Source organism: Hyaena hyaena, unplaced genomic scaffold, assembly GCF_003009895.1.
Source record: "Hyaena hyaena isolate Hyena2069 unplaced genomic scaffold, ASM300989v1 scaffold_160, whole genome shotgun sequence".
NCBI lineage: Eukaryota > Metazoa > Chordata > Mammalia > Carnivora > Hyaenidae > Hyaena > Hyaena hyaena.
The window spans coordinates 1597146-1619995 of record NW_024080793.1 but is presented as its reverse complement, the minus strand read 5'-3'; the positions used below and the strand labels follow the sequence as shown (position 1 = coordinate 1619995).

The 22850-nt window shown below is 35.9% G+C and overlaps 1 protein-coding gene across 8 annotated transcripts in view; it reads left to right on the top strand.

The window, feature by feature from the left end:
- The window catches only part of UIMC1 (ubiquitin interaction motif containing 1), a 141910-nt gene that overhangs the window by 86213 nt on the left and 32847 nt on the right, over nucleotides 1-22850 (top strand). For all 8 annotated transcript variants that reach the window (XM_039239795.1, XM_039239802.1, XM_039239803.1 and 5 more), the window contains 4 exons: nucleotides 6314-6378; nucleotides 8418-8494; nucleotides 12774-12877; nucleotides 18390-18540. In XM_039239795.1, the coding sequence (XP_039095726.1) occupies nucleotides 6314-6378; nucleotides 8418-8494; nucleotides 12774-12877; nucleotides 18390-18540 (397 nt within the window). The remainder of the gene's footprint in view (nucleotides 1-6313; nucleotides 6379-8417; nucleotides 8495-12773; nucleotides 12878-18389; nucleotides 18541-22850) is intronic.

The following is a 22850-nucleotide window of genomic DNA, read 5'->3' as shown; positions in this document are numbered from 1 at the left end:
ACAAACACTACTGCACTAATTATGCTTGTATGAAGATGTTTCATATACATGGGAGATACTTGCATAATTTCTTGTAAATGTAATTTGATGGATCAAAGGATATATTACAGTTTTGTTAGCTGTTGCCAAATTGCCTTTCATAGAGGCTGTATAAATTTACGCTCACAGAAGTGTATGAGTACCAGCTTCCCTATAACCATACCCAATCAGTACTGTTAGGGCTTTTTGATCTTTGCCAATCTGGAATGAAAAATGCTGTCTCAATACAGTTTTAATTGCATTTCTTTTATTGCGTGTGCTGTTGAAACCCATTTATATTTCCTTTTCTGGCTGTTTAGATCTTACGGGCATTTTTCTTTTTCAACAATCCTTTTCTTAGTGGTTTGTAGGTACCCTTTACATATTAGAGGAAGTGGTCCTTTTTAATAAGATGGGTAGTTTTCCAGTTTATTTTCCCCCCATGTGATGGTATTTTTTTGATTTTGCTTGTGATGATTTTCTATAATTTATCAAACACAATCCCCTATTTGGGAACATTTAGATTGCCCTTTCCGTTTTTTTCTGATATATCTAGATTGTATTATATATCAAAACTTATATTCTGTTTTTTCTCTAGATATTATAAAAGAAATCATATAATTATACATAATTATATATATTATATACTATATAATTACAATAATGTAAAAACCGAAAGTTTAAATTTAGAGTATTTTTGATGAGTATGTTGTTTGTCGCTATTTTTATTTTTGGGCTCCCTCAGTTTTTGGTTTTGTTTTACTGTTATCCTATTCTGTCTCTTATGATAAGGATTCAAGAAATGTTTTTTTAACTGTGAGAAATTTCATAGCATAGTTTAGAGAACATGAATTTGGAGTTTGAATTTTTCCCTCTGTTTTAGTAACTGTGTATCTTTGAGCAAGCTGTTTAACCTCTCTGAATCTCAGTTTTATATCTGTAAAATGAGAATAGTAATTCATGTCTTACAGTAGTTTTAATGGTTAAAGTGAATTATGTAATTTGTTTAGTATGATGCTTAGGAGATTATAGGCACTCAGTAAATGTTAGTTCTCTCTAAGGGACCAGAACACATTTGTTGAGGGTATCTGTGGGAATCATTCTTCACCAGCCTTCTTCATCCACATTCTGGCAAGATTGCTGTATGGGAAGAAAATGTTTTTCTTAACAATTCTAGTGACTTACCTCTTTTCCTAAGGAAAATTAGGTTGACTTATGATGACATATTTTGTTTGTTTGTTCTTTGCAATTCAGAGATACTTCCCTTTAAGAGAATAAATTAACTCTACAGAATGAACATTTATTTATCATATTTGTTGACTGATTCATTGTAATTCAAGTTGTTAGCTTGAAAATCCCAGGGACTAGAGTGGTAGAGGATAGCCTTGTGTCAGGTCTAAGGTTTGAAAGCAGCGACTTTGGAATAGCCTGGAATTGTTCAGAACCTGATTGGCCCTCTAACTTCCCTGAACTGGCCACCAAATACTATAGATAGTAAGTGTTATTTGGCCACAAGCAATCAAAATCAAGCTAGTTTAATTTAAAAAGAAGACTATTGGGCCGCCTGGGTGGCTCAGTTGGCTAACCTTTGGCTCAGGTCATGATCTTGCAGTTTGTGGATTTGGCCCCATGTCAGGCACTGTGCTGACAGCTCTGGGCCTGGAGCCTGCTTAGGATTCTGTGTCTAACTCTCTCTCTGCCCCTGCCCCACTCTCACTCTGTCTGCCTCTCTCAAAAATAAATGGGAAACATTAAAAAAAAAAAAAACTTTATCATGAGGAAACAGGATGCCTTATAAATTCTAAAATAGGTTGGAAGCCAAGCCTGGACAAGGTCTGGAATAGTATCTGTAATTTTTCAATATCTAATTGCTATATTGTGGTATCAACTTCGTTTTTCTCCCTGAACGATTCACTTTCTTTGCTTCTCTTTCATAATGGTAGGTGGAAGACACTGATCCTATAGATCCCAAACTTAAATACAGGTTATAGGAGATTTATTCTCTTTCACTTCCAATTCCAAATTTCTAGGAAAGGACTTATGGACCATTTGGGGTTAGTAGCTTTCACCAGCCCAACTTACAGTTGGCCACCTGAAGTATGGTCTGTGTCAGATTATATAAATGGCTAAGAGTGGGCAGGGTGATGGACTGTCCTCAGTGAAAAAGGTGACCAGGCAGACAAACTAGTAAGTATCCATATAGTCATTGTCATTAACATTAATTTTAGAAATCACTTAGAACTGTTGAAAAATGCTGAAAAGTTTAAAGAATAAAGTTGAAAGCATTCACAGCCCTATCATCCAGTGATATATTCCTTCATCTTCTACACCTGTTTTTATACAGTTTCTATCATATTATATTTTGTATTATTAAAAATTTTATTAATGTTTATTTAATTTAGAGGGAGAGGGGGAGAGAGCTTGAGCAGGGGAGAGGCAGAGAGGGAGGGAGACACAGAATCCAGAGCGGGTTCTAGGCTCTGAGCTGTCAGCACAGAGACCGATGTGATCTCACAAACTGTGAGATCATGACCTGAGCCGAAGTCAGATGTTTAACCAACTGAACCACCCAGGCACCTCAATATGTTTTTGTATTTTTAAGTTTACATTATGTACATATTTTCTTATGATATTAAAATTATTTGTAGGTTTCACTTTTTTATGACTGCATAATATTCTGGCTTATGAATTTATCATAATATTTTAATCCTTTTCCTGTTGCTAGATACTTTGCTTGTGATAAACATCTTTCTTAAGTAAAACTTTGTTCTATTTAAAATTAGTACTGTTAGGGAGCAAGAAAAATTCTGGGTTAAAGAGCTGCAAACATAAAAAAGGACTTGCTATTTATTACCAGATTGCATTTCAGGAAGATTGCTCAAATGTGTACTCCTTCCTTCCAGTAATATATGAGAATGCCTAGGTCAGTCTTGCCAATACAGAATAGGATCTTTAAAAAAAATGAAACAAACTTAACAAATTTTATAGGCAAATAATGAAAATCTTACAGTTGTAATATTACCACTTTTCTTGTTTTTTTTTGCTTTTAGGAACTGTGGGTAGAAAGAATTTATATAGAAAGAATGTTATTAAACATTTTCTATTGATTATGACTTTGTTGGAGCTGCCTGTTTGTACGACTTTGGTTGATTGAGATGACAAAAGATTCCCAGAAATAGGGACTTAGAAAAACATTCACTTCGAGGCAAATTGCTTTAGTATATATGAAGGTTATAAAAGCTTTAGAATCAGATAGCTAGTTTCTGGCATCACAGCAACAATAGAGAGGTTGTTAATGAAGATGGAAAGGTCATCTTGATAGCCATACAGTTGGGAGATGGAGGAGTAGTATATTGATGTGGTCACTACTTCTCAGGGTCTGATCCTTAATTTTTCAGTCCAGGTACTGGAATTTGTTTTTCAGAAATGGCCAGATTATGTGGGGGGTGTGAGAACTGATGTTGACAAGTCAAACTTCAAGGTGATATGTACACCAGATGACAGTTTGCTAATTTATTATGAAAGATAGACATTTTTGGTGACCAGAATATTCAGGTCCACCATCCATTGTACCTTCTTCTAGGGTGAAGGTATTTGTAAGGCTGAAAATAGTAGTCAGAAAATAGTAATTTTAATGCACGATTCAACTAGTCTATGGAAAGACCTGATAAGCTACTAGTACCTGATAACAGAGGACATTTCTGTAGTGACCAGATGATGTGTCTGTTAATTTTTACTTCCCAGGCCATGGTAATGATGACACTGCTTGATTCTGAATCTTTGGATTTTTCTTCTTTAGATTCATATCATCCCTTTTTCATTAACATGTTACTTCTTCAGGCATAATGCAGTATCTTGATTAGGCCACAGCTTCTTTAAAGTTATATTCATATTATGCGTCCCTGTTCACCTTGATTAGATTTGGGTATTCTAATCAAGTTTTATTTGCTTATTTTGCTTATTATTTTCATATTCCGTTTATAACTCACTTTACCCCTATGTTCAGATTGCCATCTCAGAGGTGTAAGTTTAGAAATTAAAAATGACTTATTGATGGGTACCTGGGTGGCTCAGTCAGTTTAGCATCTGACTTTGGCTTAGGCCATGATCTCACAGTGTATGAGTTTGAGCCCATCGGGCTCTCTGCTGTCAGCGTGGAGCCTGCTTCAGATCTTCTGTCCCCCTCTCTCTCTGCCCCTCCCCTGCTGGTTCTCTCTCTCTCTCTCTCTCTCTCTCTCCCTTCCCTCCTCTCAAAATAAATAAACTTTAAAAAAATGATTTATTGAAATGAAGACATTCTTGGGATTCTGTGTTGAAATGATTGTAGGAATATTATTTGAGTAAACACTATAACAATAGTGGTTAGAACATGGATTTTGGAAACAAATCCCAGTTCCGCTTTTGACCCACTCCATAACTTTGGGCAAATTATTTAACCTGTCAAAGTTTCACTTTCCTCATTCCTAAAATAGTAATTTCTGCCTCACAAGGTTCTTATGAGGATTAAAGGAGATAATGCATTTTAAAGTGTTTTGCATAGGCTTGGCACATAATAGGTATATAATAATTAAAAAAAAAAATAACACTGAGAAAGGTAAAGATATGCTAGCCTAAGGTAGAGGTACAGGTATCTTTTAACTGATTGCCTTGATTGCTTATGAAGCTCAAGTTTAGTTAACTACAATCATTCTAAGACAGTAAAATCTATTAAATGGACACTAGGTGTCAGTATTTACTTAAAAAAAAATTTTTTTTTAAATAATCAGTGTTTCATCATTACTGAGTTCAAACACCCAAGTGACTATCGCTGTTGTATTTTAGTCCTTTTGACAGTTTTGTTTAACCCTCATTTTTCATGATGAGTGCATTACTGATCATTGTACAGCTTTATCTTTCCTTTGAATGAAATTTCATCTCAGCTATTTGTTTTTGAGTATATTTTGTCATTTTTCTGAGTGGTACAGAGATGCCTAACTTGTTTAGGTTATTTATATCCTGTTAGGAGCCCCTGAAAATTACAGCCAGTAGCTTTGTATCTATTGGAAGAAGTCTTAAAGCTCAGGTACTTCTTCAAAAGTTTCCCTAAGGCAGCTCTGCTCTTAGGGAAGTTTCTGTGCTCTTCTGTGCACCTACATTTAATGAGTTGACATTTGTATCAACTTTACTATTAATCATAGAAAATAATTTTTTTTATCTAGTCCCTATTTGTTACATTTCTTTCTTTTCTTTTTTTTGGGGGGGGGTTAAAATTTTCTTTATTGTTTATTCATTTTTAAGAGAGAAAGAGTGTGAACAGGGCAGAGGCAGAGAAAGAGGGAGACACAGAATCCGAAGCAGGCTCCAGGCTGTGAGCTGTCAGCACAGAGCCCATTGTGGGGCTTGAACCCACAAATTGTTAGATTATGACCTGACCCAAAGTCCAAAGCTTAATCGACTGAGCCACCCAGGTGCCCCATATTTGCTACATTTCTTAAAAGATATCCCTGTTGCCAGATACTAAAACTATTGTGGCAGATTTGTAGCAAAAGGAATCTATAACCTTCCCTTTGGGATGTTCTGTTTTATGACTTGGTTGTGCTCAGAAAGACTTCTTTTACAGATTTCAGTGTTTTATGCAACTGAATATGTCCATTGAAAACTGAGCTTCTCTCTATATTTTCTCTATCCACAAGAGCTCTATAATTGCTTTTTTGATGTTATGTTGTTTTTTTTTTTTAAGTTTACTTATCTATTTTGAGAGAGCCAGTGCAAGCCGGGGAGGGGCAGACAGAGAGGGAGACAAGACAGAGGATTCGAAGCGGGCTCTGCGCGCTAACAGCAGAGAGACCCATGCAGGCCTCAACCTTATGAGCTGTGAGATTATGACCTGTGCCAAAGTCAGATGCTTAACTGACTGAGCCACTCAGATGCTCCTATAATTGCTTTTTTGAAATCATAATTCATTTGACTCACCAATTAATATTTATATGTCTTTCATTTTACAAAGTACATCACATGTATTTTTAAATTCTTACAATAATGTTCTTTGAGGCAGTGATTAATACCCATTTTAAGATGAGAAAACGGATTGAGATGTGATTTACCCTAGATTACAAAGTTGATGGCCGATCCAGTTGTGATTTAAATTCGTCTTCTCACTTCACAGGTCATGCTCTTTTTACTGAAACTTATGTAAAATGTTTTATTCTTACTGCTAATTGCTGATTAATAGTGTTGAGCAATTAATTTTTTTTAATAGAAGACAAACCAGTTCATCTGTGACTGTATATTTAGGATGTTATATATTTCTTTGCAGTCTTCCCAAGGGCTGTTTGTTGAAGAAACTTCTGAAGAAGGAAACTCTGTACCTGCCTCACAAAGGTAAGTTTATATGTTGTTACAGGTCTGAATTCTCTGATGGTGCCAGAATAAGAGAGATGAACCACATTAGTGAGACTGTATAGGGAAGAGCTTGCCAGTGATCTTTTAGCTCCTTTAAAAACACAAGCTAAGAGAGATCATTATCTTCCAGTTCTCAAATATGTAGCTCATAGAAGTCTAGAATATTAGAGTAGAAGAGATCTTAAGATTTTTTTTTTTTTGTTCTAGTCCAGCCATCTTGGCTCATATCCCATTTACCGCATTCCTGAATAGTGTTTACATCCTGCTACTCTTTTAACTATTCTAGCTTCCTATGCCAAATTTGAAGGCTCTAGATTTTTTAAGTCCTTCTAGACCTCCTGTCCTCTTTCTTTATTCTCTTTCCTTATGCTTATTTTATCTGCATATTCAAATTGTATACATCTTTTAAGGCTATTCTTAAGACATATTTTTTATTAATATTATTCAGCTAACAGAGAACATGTATCACCCTCACCTCCTGTCCTTTGCCACTTTTAATCTGATTGTATCTCATTTTTTCCCCTTAAATTGCTGTATTTGCATTACTTCCTCAGTTATTCTTGCTGATTGATTGATGAAGTTACCTTCTTAAGTCTTCTCACTTTAATAATATATATAGTGGTTGGTTGGTTACAGACTGCATTATTAACTGGATCAGGTTTTCAGTTACTTTTCCCTTTTATCTGGTAGTTGACCTTTGGGGATTACTCAGGAGTAAGTGTGTTGAGTGACCTTCATCTCTCATGTGGAAGTTGAGACACCATTACCATTTGTCCTAATTTGGTGGTGGTTCTTAGGCTTTTGGTTAAGTTGATAGTACTAGTTATTTCTTCCTGAGTTGAAGAGTAATGATTTTGGTTTGATTCTTCTGCTTTTAAGACAATTTTGGAAGTGGCCTGCTCCAGTTAAAACCTGTGCTTCCTGCAGGTCCCTGTGCTTTGTTGTCGTGAGCCTTGTGCAGAGCAGATGTAAGTTTTAATAAATGATTATACGCTTTGTCACCAGGAGAGAGTTGGAATTGCAGTCAATGTGGTTTGACTTCAAATTGATTAGCCCGTTTTATAAATGTCAGCAAATTGTTTTGTGATGGACCCTTTGAATAGAGCCCTAATGTTACATGCAGAGTAAACTGTGTCTGGCTTGAGTTTATAACAAATGTTACGAGATGTTTTATTTAGAGAGAGAAATCACTTGTGGTTTCCTATTAGAATTTAGTTATTTATCATGAATCAGCGATGGTTAGTCTCTCTTCTCTGTGGTTCTTGGTTGATGTGAGGTTGTATGTTTTTAAGCGTCCTCTTGCATACTTGATCAAAGGATTATAAAGCTCTGTGAAGCATGAGGGGGATAGCTCAGACGCTCAGATCTCTCAGCCATGTGTTCCTTTGTCAGGAGGAGATTACACTCTGAACAAGCAGGGTAAACTAGAAGTTTGATGTGAGTGATTCATCATTATGTTACTTTCAGAAGATACATTCAGCTTGTATGAGCAGGTTTTTACTATAGGGCAGTTTTGTTTGTTTTTTTTTGTTTTTTTTTGCTTAGAAAAAGCCACATCTTGAAATAAAGAGGAAATTTAACTACAAGGTGAAGGAAAAGCTAGTGTGTTGTTCGGAGAATCTCCATATCTTCTCTTATGAGTTTAGAGGTCTCTAACCTTCACAAGGCTGAGATGGAGGCTATAAATAACCATTGACATTCTTATATTGGAGGGGACTTTTTGTCTTTTATGGTGTTCACAATTAGTCCTTACCCTTCAACTTTCCTTTGTACAGATTCCAAAAGGGTGTTCTTTTGATTCAGTGATTTCACTGAAACCAGAGTTGAAAGCATGTTTCTTTTCCTCATTTCTGACCTTGAGTTTTCACTACGAATTCCTTGCTCCCCTGTTGTGCTTTTGTGGTATTGGATGGCAGGTATGGATTTACCTGTGGCTTTGTAAATGACTCACCATTGCTTTTGGCCCTGTGTTCTAATTTATTTTACTGGGATTCACTTGGGGTTTGGTTCTTTTTCAGCATTGCTGCTTTGACTAGTAAGAGAAGCTCAGTCCTAATGCCACAGAGTTCTGCAGAGGAAATTACTGTGTGTCCTGGTAAGCACTTCACAGATTTTACTGAATTTCTGATCTTTAGCTCTCTACCTTTTTGTGCCAATTAACTTTTCTGACTTTTCAACCCACTCTCAGGAGGTTTATGTGTGATTGATGTATGCTTGTCTATCTCCTCCGCATACATATACATGCACACATATGCATACATATACATACACACCCACTTTTTAAATGGACATTAGCTCTGATTCTTAATCTTCACTTAGAGCTATTTTAGTTTTGAAATTAATATGGCTCTTTTGTCCACTTGTTTGCTTACCAGCCTCATCAGAGATGGCAGCAAAGCATCAGGAATAGCATTTAATTGTACATTGAGAGGCAAGAAGACTTTATATTTTGGTTTATGGGTTCTCCAAATTGAGCTGTCCTCAAATCTGCCTGTCATTAAACAGATTTTCTCAGAGCCTTTTGCTAGTTTTATATTGCCATTCACTCCTTATTGCAGGGAGTCTAGAAATTGAATTTTGTGAACAGTTCTGTCATTGACTTATTTTTTATCTCAGATAAGACATTTAACCTATTAAGCACTGTACTTTGCTTTTTGTTATTGTAGAGATGAAAAGACATGGATACCTTACTTTAGGGACAAGAAATATTCATTCAAGGTTGTGCGTGAATAGATTTTGATGTATAAAGTCATTTTTTTGCTTTAATTATAACAAACTTTTAAAAGAATTCTTTTTTGCTAATGGGATTTTATTTATTTTAATTGAAACATAGCTGACACAATGTTACACTGGTTTCAGGTGTACAACTTGTGATTTGACAAATTTGTACATTATGCTATGGTCACCACAAGCATAGTTACCATCTGTCACCCTGGAACACTTTCCCTGGAACACAGGGTATAGTGCCGTACCGGTTATTCATTCCATAACTGGAAACCTGTATCTCCTACTCCCTTTCATCCATTTTGCTCATCACCTACCTTGATCTATGAAATAATTTTAAATGAACTAAGATTCCCATTATCTTAGGGAAGTCTTGAATCATTGTATAAAATGAAGAGTTACTTTGTGATAATGAGCTACTACTTTTTAAGGAATTTGTTTTAGCTTATATTTCTTTTTTTGCTTTTCTTAAAACTGGGGTCCATTACATTTATCAGTAACCTCATTCATGTGAGATTGAGGGACTTCCTATCAATGTTTAAACTCTTTGGGCAGTAAATGTTGCACACATGTTACCATAGGTCATACCTAGTTTTCCCTTAGGTCTCATATAACCTTTAAACTCTTTGGGCAGTAAATGTTGCACACATGTTACCATAGGTCATACCTAGTTTTCCCTTAGGTCTCACATAGCCTCTCAGGATCAGAGAGACACATAGTTTCTAATTTTGGTTTCTTTCAACTTTTTTTTCTTTAGAGACTTAAACTTAGTTTACACATTATTCTGGGAAATACCTATAAACATTTGGCAGCATAGTGTAAAGGCCTTTCTTATTTTTAAAGCTTTTAATTATCTTGTTTTTTATTGAAATTGTTTTTTTTTCATTCATATAAAATGTATTTGGATTGCTGCCTAGTGATACCCACTAAGAGACCCCACTATCAAGTGCTCTGATTTTGGCAGGACTACTCAGGGATGCTCTGCTCTCTGTGAAAAGAAAACTTTACCCCTTCTCTGTCTTGGATTGCTGATTTATGCCATCCCGTTGGATGTATGTGTGTGTATCTCCTCCACATATGTATGTGTACATATACATACACACCCACTCAGTATATTTAGGATGATGGCATGTGATGTCACTCTGGGATCTTGCAGTAAGAACCTTGTAAATACAGTAATTTTGAAAGCCCTAGTTAATGAGAGGGAAAAGCACGCCCTTTAGTACTGAGCTTAGATAACTTTTATGATCATGACTTGCTGTCATTAGCTCGCTAATTAAGTCCAACTGTTTGCTGACATAAACCACTTCTAAATGAGATTGCAAAAGGTTTCCATAATATTACTGTTCCTTTTGCTAAGAAAGTATAACTACTTCTCCATGGAGCCAGACTCCTGAATCTCTTTGTAAATATATAGCTTAGAAGCTGTGCAACTAAATTTTCTGGAAATTTTGAGTTTTGGATGTTTTCTAAAGGATGAAATACAGATTGAGTGTAGTAGTCCATCTTACGTATTTTGTGTTGTCCTGTATTTCTGAAAATTCCAGGGACCTGATATTCGAAATTATCACATCTTTTTAGAGTTACTCACTTTGTTGAAGAAGCCTATGCCTTATGCCTATATTATGTATGCTCCTGGTATTGTTTATTTCTAAGGAGCTAATGCGGTCTTGTCTTTAGAGTTGAATATTTCAACGATCCACACAAAGCTTAATTAAAGACTTTTTATTATTATAGTAGTGCAAACAATGAGTAGCTTTGATTTTTTTTTTTTAATATTTTTATTTATTTCTAGGAGAGAGAGAGAGAGACGGCGTGAGCAGGGGAGGGTCAGAGAGAGAGGGAGATACAGACTCTGAAATAGGCTCCAGGCTCTGAGCTGACAGTCAGCTCAGAGCCCGACGTGGGGCTCGAACCCATGAACCGCGAGATCATGACCTAAGCGAAAGTCGGATGCTTAACCGACTAAGCCACCCAGGCGCCCCGAGTAGCTCTGATTTTTTAACAGACTATCTTTTTTGGTACGATATCTCAGGGAAACTTGGCAAAAGAGTTTCTCTTTTTTTTTTTGTTTTGTTTTTATTAAACAATTTATGAACTGGGCAGCATCTCATCTGGCAAGTAGAGGGAGGTTCCAACAAAGAAGACTTTGAAGTTTATGCACTGTAAGCCTTTTTCCACCAAGGTGGTAAAATCTGTGTGTGCGCATGTGTATTCATTTTTCAAAAAAATTTTAAGGTATAGAAATACAGTTAACAGTAGAAAAATATTTAGTCCCTCTTTGATCATTGAAAAGAAAACCTCAGTATCTTATAGGTACTTTATTTGCCCAATATTGGCCATTCATTGTACTTATGAAGAACAGAAGTATCAGTTAGTTAGATGATACTAACTATATACAGATGATACTGTATGTATGGTACAGATACCGTACATACAGTATAGATAAGAGAGAACTTACTGGATTTGTATTTGTATTCTGGGACAAGTTTCTTTTCCAGATTTGTTGTCCTTTTTTGACATAGAGTTACTGTTCTTTTGTTATATTAAGTGATAAGTGTTCCAACCAGAGGTCGGCAGACTTTTCTGTAAAAGACTAGACAGATATTTTAAGCTTTGTGGGATAAACTACTCATCTCTGCCACTGAAACTACTCAGCGCTACCATTTTAGCACAAAAGCAACCATAAAATAAAAAGAAGAATGTATGTGACTGTGTTCCAATAAAACTTTATTTACAAAAACAGGAAACTGGCTGGTTTTGGCCCATAGCTATATATTGCTGACTCCTGAACTAATCTGGGAGGTATCCCATCTTATATTTATATCTCCATATTGCTTATAGTCTATATGGTACCTGGAACTTGTTATTCATAAATATTTGCTGAGTTAATGTTGAACAAATAGATGCTCCCTAAAGAATATATTAAAGAAAGGCATATTTTTGTCTGGAATGTCTTTTCTGTTTTTGCTCCCAGTTTTTGTCTTCTCTAGTCATCCTTTTAACCTTAGAACTAACTTCGGCAGTTTTTTGTTTTCAATCAAAATAAATATATTTTAATAACAGAACTATGCTGAAAAGAAGCCAGATGGATTAACTGATGAATGGATAAAGAAATTGTGATACATCTGCATAGTAGAATACCACTACTCAGCAGTAAGAAGGAATGAACTACTGATATGTAACAATATGAGTGCTTTTGAAACACATTATACTAAATGAAAGAAATCAGACACAAAAGATGGCACACTGTAGGATTTCATTTATGTGACATGCTAGAAAAGGGAAAACTATAGGATTGTAAATTAGATTGGTCATTGAGGGAGCCACACAGTGGGGAATTCACTGCACATGGGTACAGGAGAACTTTTTGGATGCTTACAAATGTTTTATATCTTGATTTTGGTGGTTACATGGTATAAATAATACCATGTGTAAATTGTATACATTCGTCAAAACTCATTAAACTCTATACGGATAATTGGTGAATTCTGATGTATGTAATTTGTACCTCGCTAAAGCTTTAAGAAGAAACAAACTAGATCTATATTACCACTACAGTATTATACCCTAAGCTTAAGGGGAAATAGGTGTGTTTTTTTTTTTTTTAACTATGGAAATTAATGACTTTTTAACTTTTTAAATTACAGAGACACCACTAAGTTCTTCTGAAACTTTTGACCTTGAAAAAGAAGTCTCTCTAGGCAGCAGAGAGATCCTGGATGAAGTAAGAATAATAATGGCAGATAAGGAGGTGAATATTCTGTATAATTTTTCTTAGTGTTTTCTTTCTCCTGGTAGTCCTCTCTCTGATGTAACATTGACTTGGCTGGGAAGATTAGGTGCCAGAAGATTGTAGTTATGGGGATACTTATGTCAGAGTAAGATTCTTACACTTCAGTTCACTATTTTAAAATAGGAGTAGTTACCATTTCTTGATTTCTTAATATGCTTTATTATTTTCTATTATAGATGGGGAAACAGAGGCTTAGAATGTTTAAGTCATTTGCTCATATTCAAAATGCTAATAATGGTAAAACTAGAATTAGAACACTGGTTTATCTCCAAAATCTGGGATATTTTCTGTTAAATTACTGATAAGTAACAGAAATGAACAATCTTAGAAGAAGCCACTGTATTTATGATGTAACTTTTAGCCCTCATTTCTAGACGTGATCAGAAGTGCAAAGTCAGGGGGTACCTGGATGGGTCAGTCAGCTAGGTGTCTCTGACTTGTGATTTTGGCTCAGGTCATGACCTCATGATCGTGAGTTCAATCCTTGCATCAGAGCTCTGCTCTCTTTCTCTCTCTCTCTCAAAATGAATAAGTAAACTTCAAAAAGAAAAAAGAAATGCAAAATCAGGATAGCAGCATGAAAAAAAAAATCTTTGTTTGCTATATTACCTTTCCTAACTTCACATATCTGGCATCAGCTGTAGAGATGGATGATATAAGTTCATCCTTCTATATTATTATTATTATTATTATTATTATTATTATTTTTTTTTTTTTTAGAGAGAGAGAGCTAGCACATGAGTGGGGCAGGGGGGCAGAGGGAGACAGAGAGAATCTTAAGCAGTCTTTGTGCTCAGTGTGGAGCATGATATGGCGGTCAGTCCTACAACCCTAGGATCATGACCTGAGCCAAAATTAATAGTTGGACGCTCAACCAACTGAACCCCCCAGGTGCCCCACAAGTTCATACTTCTAAGTAAGATTTTCAGTAAATATTTTTCATATTGAGCCTGACAAAGTAATTTACCAAGAATCTTAAAAATTTTAGAATCTTTAAAATCTGTTGTTCTGAAAAGTAGCCTGAGAATTAAACTGATTTTTCTATAGATAAATATTTTGGTTACATTTGTGTATGCTATCTTATCCTGAGCATTAAAAAAAAAGGTTTCTTTCTCTTATTCCTTTTTATAGTCTAGGTTTTTTGAAAACAGTTTTTACAATAGAAGGTAGATCCCTCCCTAGTCTCTGCCATTGCAGGTAACTGGGTAGAAATTCTGCTTTCATGAATCATGCACACTGGTTGGTTCCCTGGAACCTGATCTGTCACAACTGACAGACCAAGACAAGATTCCCTGATGCTAGCGGTGGTAGGGAAGATGGTGACACTCTGCAACAGAGTGACTGAGGACAGATCCTGCTAGATAATGTCAAAATGGCTTCCCAAGGAGGGACCAGAACCTTGTAAATGGAGATGGAGAACAGAGTGATACTAACATAGTCATTTTAACTACAGAAGAAGCCCTACAGTCCTTTTGTTTATCAAGGCTGATTTCTTACCCATCTGTGACTACAAAGGAGACTGTTCTTTGTTTTGGGGCAGAGAGCATGAACCCTGGGATGCCTGGTGGCTCAGCTGTCAAGTGTTCAACTTCAGCTCAGGTCATGATCGCGTGGTTCTTGAGTTTGAGCCCTACATCGAACTAATATTCAGAGCCTGGAGCCTGCTTCAGATTCAGTGTCTCCCTCTCTTTGCCCCTCCCCTGTTTGTACTCTGTCTCTCTCAAAAATAAACACTAAAAATTAAAAAAAAAATAAAACAAAACACCACAAACCCTATTTAGGATTTCTACTGTTTGTGTCTGCACTGCTACACATCAAATGGATGGAGTTCTATGGCCTTTCTCACATTGGATGTCCTCTTTTCGGTGTTGCTGTTTGCTGGTGTATATAGATGTCTGTAAAATAGTCTTAGAAATTTCTATTAAAAAATGTTAGACATACTGTAATTTTTAAGTGATTGAGTAATCACCTACTAGTTACAAGTCTCTTATTAGAAAGGTGGAATCTGAACATTTTATGAACACAAAGATAGTATATTGGGTATGGTCTCTTGTTCTTGGAATCTCTGTAGAGGTTCATTTGTCCTAAAATTTCTTGTTTATTGGAAGGTGGTATGGTGTAGTGCAAGGAGTTTGAGCATTGGACTTTATTGTTTTATTCGTTTCATATATTTGACAGATACTATAATTTGTGTACTGTATGTCAGTCATTGTTTTAGACTCTTGGGATACCACGACAAAAACAAAAAACAAAAACAGTCCCTTATGGTGGTAAGGGAGGAGATAGACACATAGATAATTATAATGTCGTCTGACAAATGTAATGATAGAGAGATGCCTAGGGCTTTAGGGGAACATAGAAGAAGAATGCTTTTTTGAATTTCAGTTCTTCATATGTAAAATGGAGACAAAAAAATAACCTATTTTACTGGGTTGCTCTGAAGATTAGATAAAGAATATAAAACACGGAGCAGAGATTTGGCACAAGTAGAAGTATGCATGTGAAATCAGTTATTATTTTACTGCTTTGTAATATATTGTGGCTGTTAGTGATACTAGCTTATTAATGACAGAGAATTGCTCAGCAGTATTTGAGCTATTTGGAATACCATGGCAGAACTGTAATCGTTCTTAATTTGATTTCCTGCAGTGGTCAGTTTCCTTTGGAAATAATATTTTCTGAATATCTTGCCTGAGAGAATCCCTTGGTTGGAGTTTCAGATAATCTTTTCTCAGAAAAGTTAATAGGAGTTATTCAGAATCAAACAGTTGGTGTAATCAGTTGGGTTTTTAAGTAAACTCTGGTGAGTCCTGTGGAAAGAGGGGAAAGATCTAACTAAATAGCTTTCTGTTTAGATAAACTGGGTGGGGGAGTTGGACGGGGTATTGACTTGTAGGAGGTACTTTTATTTTCACTTGGTTCATTTCTTGAAGTGAGGTTTCTTTTGAGGCCGGAAGGTAAGGACTAACCTTTAAGAGATCAAGATTCAGGATTCAAGTACTTTGTTGAGAAATGACTGTATAATATTTTAAAAGAAGTAGAGACAGCTCTTCAAAGACTGAATCCCTGACTACACAGCCCTAATAAAACCTGCTTACTTATATTTTTTTCTCTTGCGGTTCCTCCATTGTAGTTAATATTTAAATAGAAGTTTTAAATGGTGTTGAAAAAAATCTTACTTTATATAAAAATGTTCAGAAACCTTCTGGGTTGCCTGTGAACAATGATTGGAAGTGGTCTTGTATTCACAATAAGACAATAATAGACTACTCCCTCTTGAATACATTAATAGTTGAAGGTACATTCTGTGCATTTGACAGAGCCGGTGATGAATACAAAGAAGTGTAGTGCTGGGTGTGAGCACCAGTGACATTCATGTCATATAACATTTCTGTGCTTAGTGAACTTTAGAATGCCAAGTAACTACTCAATTGCCATTAACTTTCAGTAACTCAAGACTACTTGCAAATTTTAGGGTATATTGATTTTTCTCCCCTCTGTTCAAATGGCTTTGCACATGTAAGACAACTTTTCCTTGTAATATTTATGAACAGAGGACCCTGGGTTTCTGAAAAGCCAAGTGAATAAGGTTGGAATAAATAACATCCAGAACTTCCAGACACATTTGGTTCTCCCCACCTTTTAGAGTAGAATAATAGAACCAGATAATCCCCTAATAGTTGGCAGTGTCAGCTTCCAGAAACAAAGTAGAGGGGATGTTTTTTTGCTTTTGCTACAGTACAGTAAAATGGAAATACTAATGTTTTGATGCCACACAAGCCTGGGTTCAAGTTTAGATTGACCACTTGCTAACTTTGTGATCATCAGGTTACTTTACCTTTCAAACAAAACTCAATTTCCTCTTCTGTAATACTGGAGCCAGTTTGGTTGTGAGGGACAGGTATGGAAAATTCTTGCCCAAGCCTAGTATAGAATATGAACTCAACCACTGTTAGTTGTTTTTCTCCTTTTCCCCTTTCACAGTATGTCTTTTCAAGTAAAAGGCAGGTGTGTTGAAAACATTTTCTGGCAGTTGGAGAAACTGTTTGACTTGATATTTAGATGTCCTGTTTCCCTCTGTTGGATTTCATTCACAGGCAGTAGATTTTTGTTAACTTTTTTTTTTCTTAAATAGTTTATTGTCAAGTTGGTTTCCATATAATATCCAGTGCTCATCCCAATAAGTGCCCTCCTCCATGCCCATCACCCCCCTTTCCCCTCTCCTCCACCCCCATCAGCCCTCAGTTTGTTCTTAGCATTCAAGAGTCTCTCATGGTTTGCCTCCCTCCCTTTCCCCAACTATTTTCTCCCTTCTCCTCCCCCATGGCCCTCTGTTAAGTTCCTCCTAATCCACCTATATGCACAAACATATGGTATCTGTCCTTCTCTCACGGGCAGTAGATTTTAAGGGTGGATTAAATAAAAACACACACACACACACACACACACACACACACACACACACACAAAACAAAACAAAACAAAAAGCAATCCCAGTTGCCTCAGAGCTCAAATAATCTACCCATTGCAGTTTTGGTCCTTGTAACTCTTAGAAGAGGGTGTATTTTTTCCCCATAGTAAGGCATACTCTTAAGAGCCAGGTGTTCCTTGCTCTTAAGTGGAAGCAGTGGCTGGCTATGCAGGACAGTTTCACATTGATTGGTTAGGACATGCTGTCCTTTGAAGCAAGTGTTAGGCAGTGGTGCTGCAGTGCTCACGCATACTGTTGAATTAATCACTGCAGAGTTCTTGGCTGTGACCTGTAAAGGTAAAATAAAACTGCCTCTCAGAAACACTGGGCAACTGTAGTTAAAATGGTGATTATAAAATACTGAGAGGAATAAGGAGAGAGAAGGTATAAGAATGGTTTTGGCAGAATTGTCTTAATGATTTTTATTTGAGGCCTCTTAAATATTTGGGTCTTAGTTCTATTTCCTTTTTTAACCCAGAAGTCACAGATAAAGCAGAAGAGGTGGTATGTCTTACTGGGTAAGGTGAGGCCTAGCTCTTAAATTTTAGTTACGTTCCTTTTGCTTAGAACTCTTTTCTTTCCTAACTCTATGTCTGAAGTCACTTGGAATCCCCACAGTTCTTTTATGAAATGGACAAATTTTCGTTGAGATGCTGTTGATAATGTAGATTGAAAACACAGCAGACACAGCATACTGACCTAAGAGCATGATAAAGAGGAATGTCCTCAGATTTGGAGCCAAATAGTCCTTGGTTTGAATTTTGTAAGATTACTATGAGAATTAAATGACTGTTACATGCAGAATACTTAGCATATAGTATGCAGAATAAGTATTAACTATATTAGTGTATCTCCCAATCTTCAGACCCAAATTTGGCAAAGTGATTGGTATTTTCTTAGGAAGTAAATGAAATATGGGATGAACTCTCTTGCAGTTCTTTGAGGGAAAAGATATTTTATAAATTAAAGTTATTACAGTTGCCATTTTTTTTTCTTCAGGTTGATAATGGGGAAAATGCTGAGAAGGAAATACCTATTTCTACTGTCTCATCCAGTACCCAGGTGTCCTGCCCACTATGTGACCAAGACTTTCCACCCACAAAGATTGAGCGACATGCCATGTACTGCAATGGAATAGGGCAGGGTACAGGTAAGACTTACCAGGATCTATCAAATTCTTTTCTTTGCATGGTAGTTTTGTAATCCTCTATAATACAGTATAGGAAAAACAGACCACTCTTCCTCAAAGTTAAAGTTGTTGGGTTTGTATTTTTCTCTTTCCTGTCTCTGTTCTTTATTTCTTTGGCAGGTGTGCTCTCCTATTGCACATACTCAGGAGAAAGGGAATGGAAAAATCTTTCATTTTGGTATAGGTGGGCCAAAAATCAGTGTGATGCCATGGGCACATTTCATCTTTTATATTCGAATGTTGAGATTCCTATGGAGCTTGAGGAATTAAGTTCTAGAGTTGACTGTTTTTTTCAAAATTGAAGTAAAATTAGCACACAGTGTTAGAAGAGTTGCCCATTTTTTTAAATTCAAAATAAATCCCTTGTGGGTTTATTTGTGTGTGTAGAAATCCTAACTAAAAACAGAAGCCAAAAAGTATCTCCTCATTTCTGTTCATGTCCTATATGTCTCTGCTGTATCACCATGGAACTGTTGGTTATCTCTTGAAGAGTACATCAAAAACCTTAGTTTTGGTGAAGTGTAAGATATTGACCAAGAGTCTTCTTGTTCATCACAGTCCATTACCACTTCCAGTCTCACCTTTCTGTCTAAGAAGTGTTGCACTTCTTAGTCCTACTTGATGCCCATAACTTGGAAGTAATTATTCTGCAATTGTATAATTGTGAAGTATTTTGTAAGGTAAGATTTCCAGGAAAGAAGGCCACTGTTACTTAATTTTTCCGATGTAACCACTTTGTATTTATTATGTAATGAAGTACCTAAATTTATAATTAAATAAATTTGTAGTTTTTCTGATTACAAAGTAGTACATGTTCATTGTAATAATTGTTTATATTTATTAAATACTTAAAATGAGTCACATACTACTTACATAAATGGGACCATGCTAGGATATATATTATTCTGTAATTTGCCTTTTTAAATTTAGCAGTAAATTTAGATCTTTCCATGTGCAGATATACTTTTTATATAGTTGAACTCTCACTATCTGTAAAATTTTATATTTTGCTTTTTCTACTAATAGCATAAATTTTTCCCAATGTCACAAAAATGACATTTTTATTTATATATTTACTTATTTATATCCAAGTTATTTAGCATATAGTGCAATAATGATTTTAGGAGTAGATCCCAATGATTCATCCCCCTGTGTATAATACCCAGTGCTCATACCAACAAATGCCATCCTTAATGCCCCTTACCCATTTAGCCCATTCCCCCACCCATAATCCCTTCAGCAACCCTCAGTTTGTTCTCTGTATTTAAGAGTCTCCTCTGCTTTGTCTCCCTCCTTGTTTTTATGTTATTTTTGCTTCCCTTCCCTTATGTTAATCTGTTTTGTATCTTCAATTCCACATATGAGTGAATTCATATGATACTTGTCTTTCATCTGCTAAGTGAAATTTGACTAATTTAACTTAGCATAATACCCTCTAGTTCCATCCACATAGTTGTAAATGGTAAAAATTTCATTCTTTTTGATTGCCGAGTAATACTCCGTTTATATATGTATACCACATCTTCTTTATCCATTCACCTGTCAGTGGACATTTGGCTGTTTGGCTTTCTGTACTTTGGCTATTGTTGATAGCACTGCTATAAACATCAAGGTGCATGTGCCCCTTCGAAACAGCACACCTATATCCCTTGGATAAATACCTAGTAGTATAGTTGCTGGGTCCTAGGGTAGTTCTATTTTTAACTTTTGAGGAACCTCCATACTGTTTTTCAGAGTGGCTGCACCAGTTTGCATTTCCACCAGCAGCGTAAAAGAGATCCTCTTTCTCTGCATCCTCACCAACATCTGTTGTTTCCTGAGTTGTTAATTTTAGCCATTCTGACTGTTGTGAAGTGGTATGTCATTGTGGTTTTAGTTTGTATTTCCTTGATGATGAGTGATGTAGAGCATGTTTTCAAGTGTCAGCCATCTGGATGTCTTCTTTGGAGAAGTGTCTATTCATGTCTGGCCCATTTCTTGACTGGATTATTTGGATTTGGGGTGTTGCTTGATAAGTTCTTTATAGATTTTTGATACCAACCCTTTATCTGATATGTCATTTGCAAATATCTTCTTCCATTCTGTTGGTTGCCATTTAGTTTTGCTGATTATTTCTTTTGCTGTGTAGAAACTTTTTATTTTGATGAGGTCCCAGTAGTTCATTTTTACTTTTGTTTCCGTTGCTTCCGGAGATGTGTTAAGAAGTTGCTGCAGCTGAGCAGCAAATCCTCAAAGAGGATTTTGCCTGCTTTCTTCTCAAGGATTTTGATGGCTCCCTGTCTTACATTTAGATCTTTCATCTATTTTGAGTTTCTTTTTGTATGTGGTGTAAGAAAGTGGTCCCGTTTCATCTGCATGTTGCTCTCCAGCTTTCCCAACACTGTTTGTGAAGAGACTGTCTTTCTTCCATTGGATATTATTTCCTGCTTTGTCAAAGATTAGTTGGCCATACGTTTGTGGGTCCATTTCTAGGTTCTCTCTTCTGTTCTGTTGATCTATGTGTCTGTTTTTGTGCCAGTATCATACTGTCTTGATGATTACAGCTTTGTAATACAGCTTGAAGGTCCCAGATTGAGATACCACCAACTTTGGTTTTCTTTTTCAACATTACTTTGGCTATTCCAGGTCTTTTCTGGTTCCATACAAATTTTAGGATTGTTTGTTCTACCTCTGTGAAGAATGCTGGTATTATTTGGTAGGGATTGCATTGAATATGTAGATTGCTTTGGGGAGTATTGAATTTTAACAATATTTGTTGTTCCAATCCATGAGCATGGAGTATTTTTCCATTTTTTTGTGTCTTCAGTTTTTTTCATATGCTTTCTATAGTTTTCAGTGTATAGATTTTTCACCTCTTTTGTTTAGGTTTATTCCTAGGTATTTTATGGGTTTTGGTGCAATTGTAAATGGGATCAATTCCTTGATTTCTCTTTCTGTTGCTTCATTATTGGTATATAGAAATACAACCAGTTTCTGTGCATTAATTTTATATCCTTCAACTTTGCTGAATTCATGGATCAGTTCTGGCAGTTTTTTGGTGGAATCTTTTGGGTTTTCCATATAGAGTATCATATCATCTGCGAAGAGTGCAGGTTTGACTTCCTCCTTGATGATTTTGATGCATTTTACTCCTTTATGTTGTCTGATTGCTGAGGCTAGGACTTCCAATATTATGTGGGCAGTGGTGAGAGTAGACATTCCTGTTGTGTTACTGACCTAGGGAGAAAACTCTCAGTTTTTCCTCATTCAGGATGATATTAGTGTTGGATCTTTCCTATATGGCTTTATGATTGAGGTATGATCTTTCTATCCCGGCTTCCTTGAGGGTTTTTATCAAGAAAGGATGCTGTATTTTGTCAAATACTTTCTCTGCATCTATTGAGAGGGTGTTCTTGTCCTTTCTTTTATTGATGTGATGTATCACATTGATTGTTTTGCAGATAATTGAACCAGCCCTACATCCCAGGTTTAAATCCCACTTGGTCATGGTGGATAATTCTTTTAACGTATTGTTGGAACCTGTTGGCTAGTGTATCTTGTTGAGGATTTTTGGATCCATGTTCGTCAGGGAAATTGGTTTGTAGTTCTCTTTTTTAGTGGGGCCTTCGTCTGGGTTTGGAATCAGGGTAATGCTGGCCTTATAGAATGAGTTTGGAAGTTTTCCTTCTATTTCTATTTTTGGAACAACTTCAAAAGAATAGGTGTTAACTCTTCTTTAAATGTTTGGTAGAATTCCCCTGGAAAGCCATCTGGCCCTGAACTCTTGTCTTTTGGGAGATTTTTGATTACAAATTCAACTTCTTTACTGGTTATGGATCTGTTCAAATTTTCTATTTTTTCATGTTTCAGTTTTGGTAGTTTATATGTTTGTAGGACTGTGTCCATTTCTTCCAGATTGTTGACACCATATATATATGTAATTGCTCATAATATTTTCTTGTTTGTATTTCTGCAGTGTTAGTTGTGATCTCTCCTCTTTCATTCTTGATTTTGTTTATTTGGGTCCTTTACTTTATCTTTTTGATCAAAATGGTTAGGGGTTTATCAGTTTTGTTAATTTTTTCAAAGAACCTGCTCCTGGTTTCATTGATCTATTCTACTGTTGTGGTGTTTTTTGTTGTTGTTGTTTTGTTTTTTAATTTTGATACCATTGATTTTTGCTCTAATCCTTATTATGTCTTGTCTTCTGCTGGTTTTATTTGCTGTTCTTTTTCCAGCTATTTAAAGTGTAAGGTTAGGTTGTATATCTGAGACCTTTCTTCCTTCTTTAG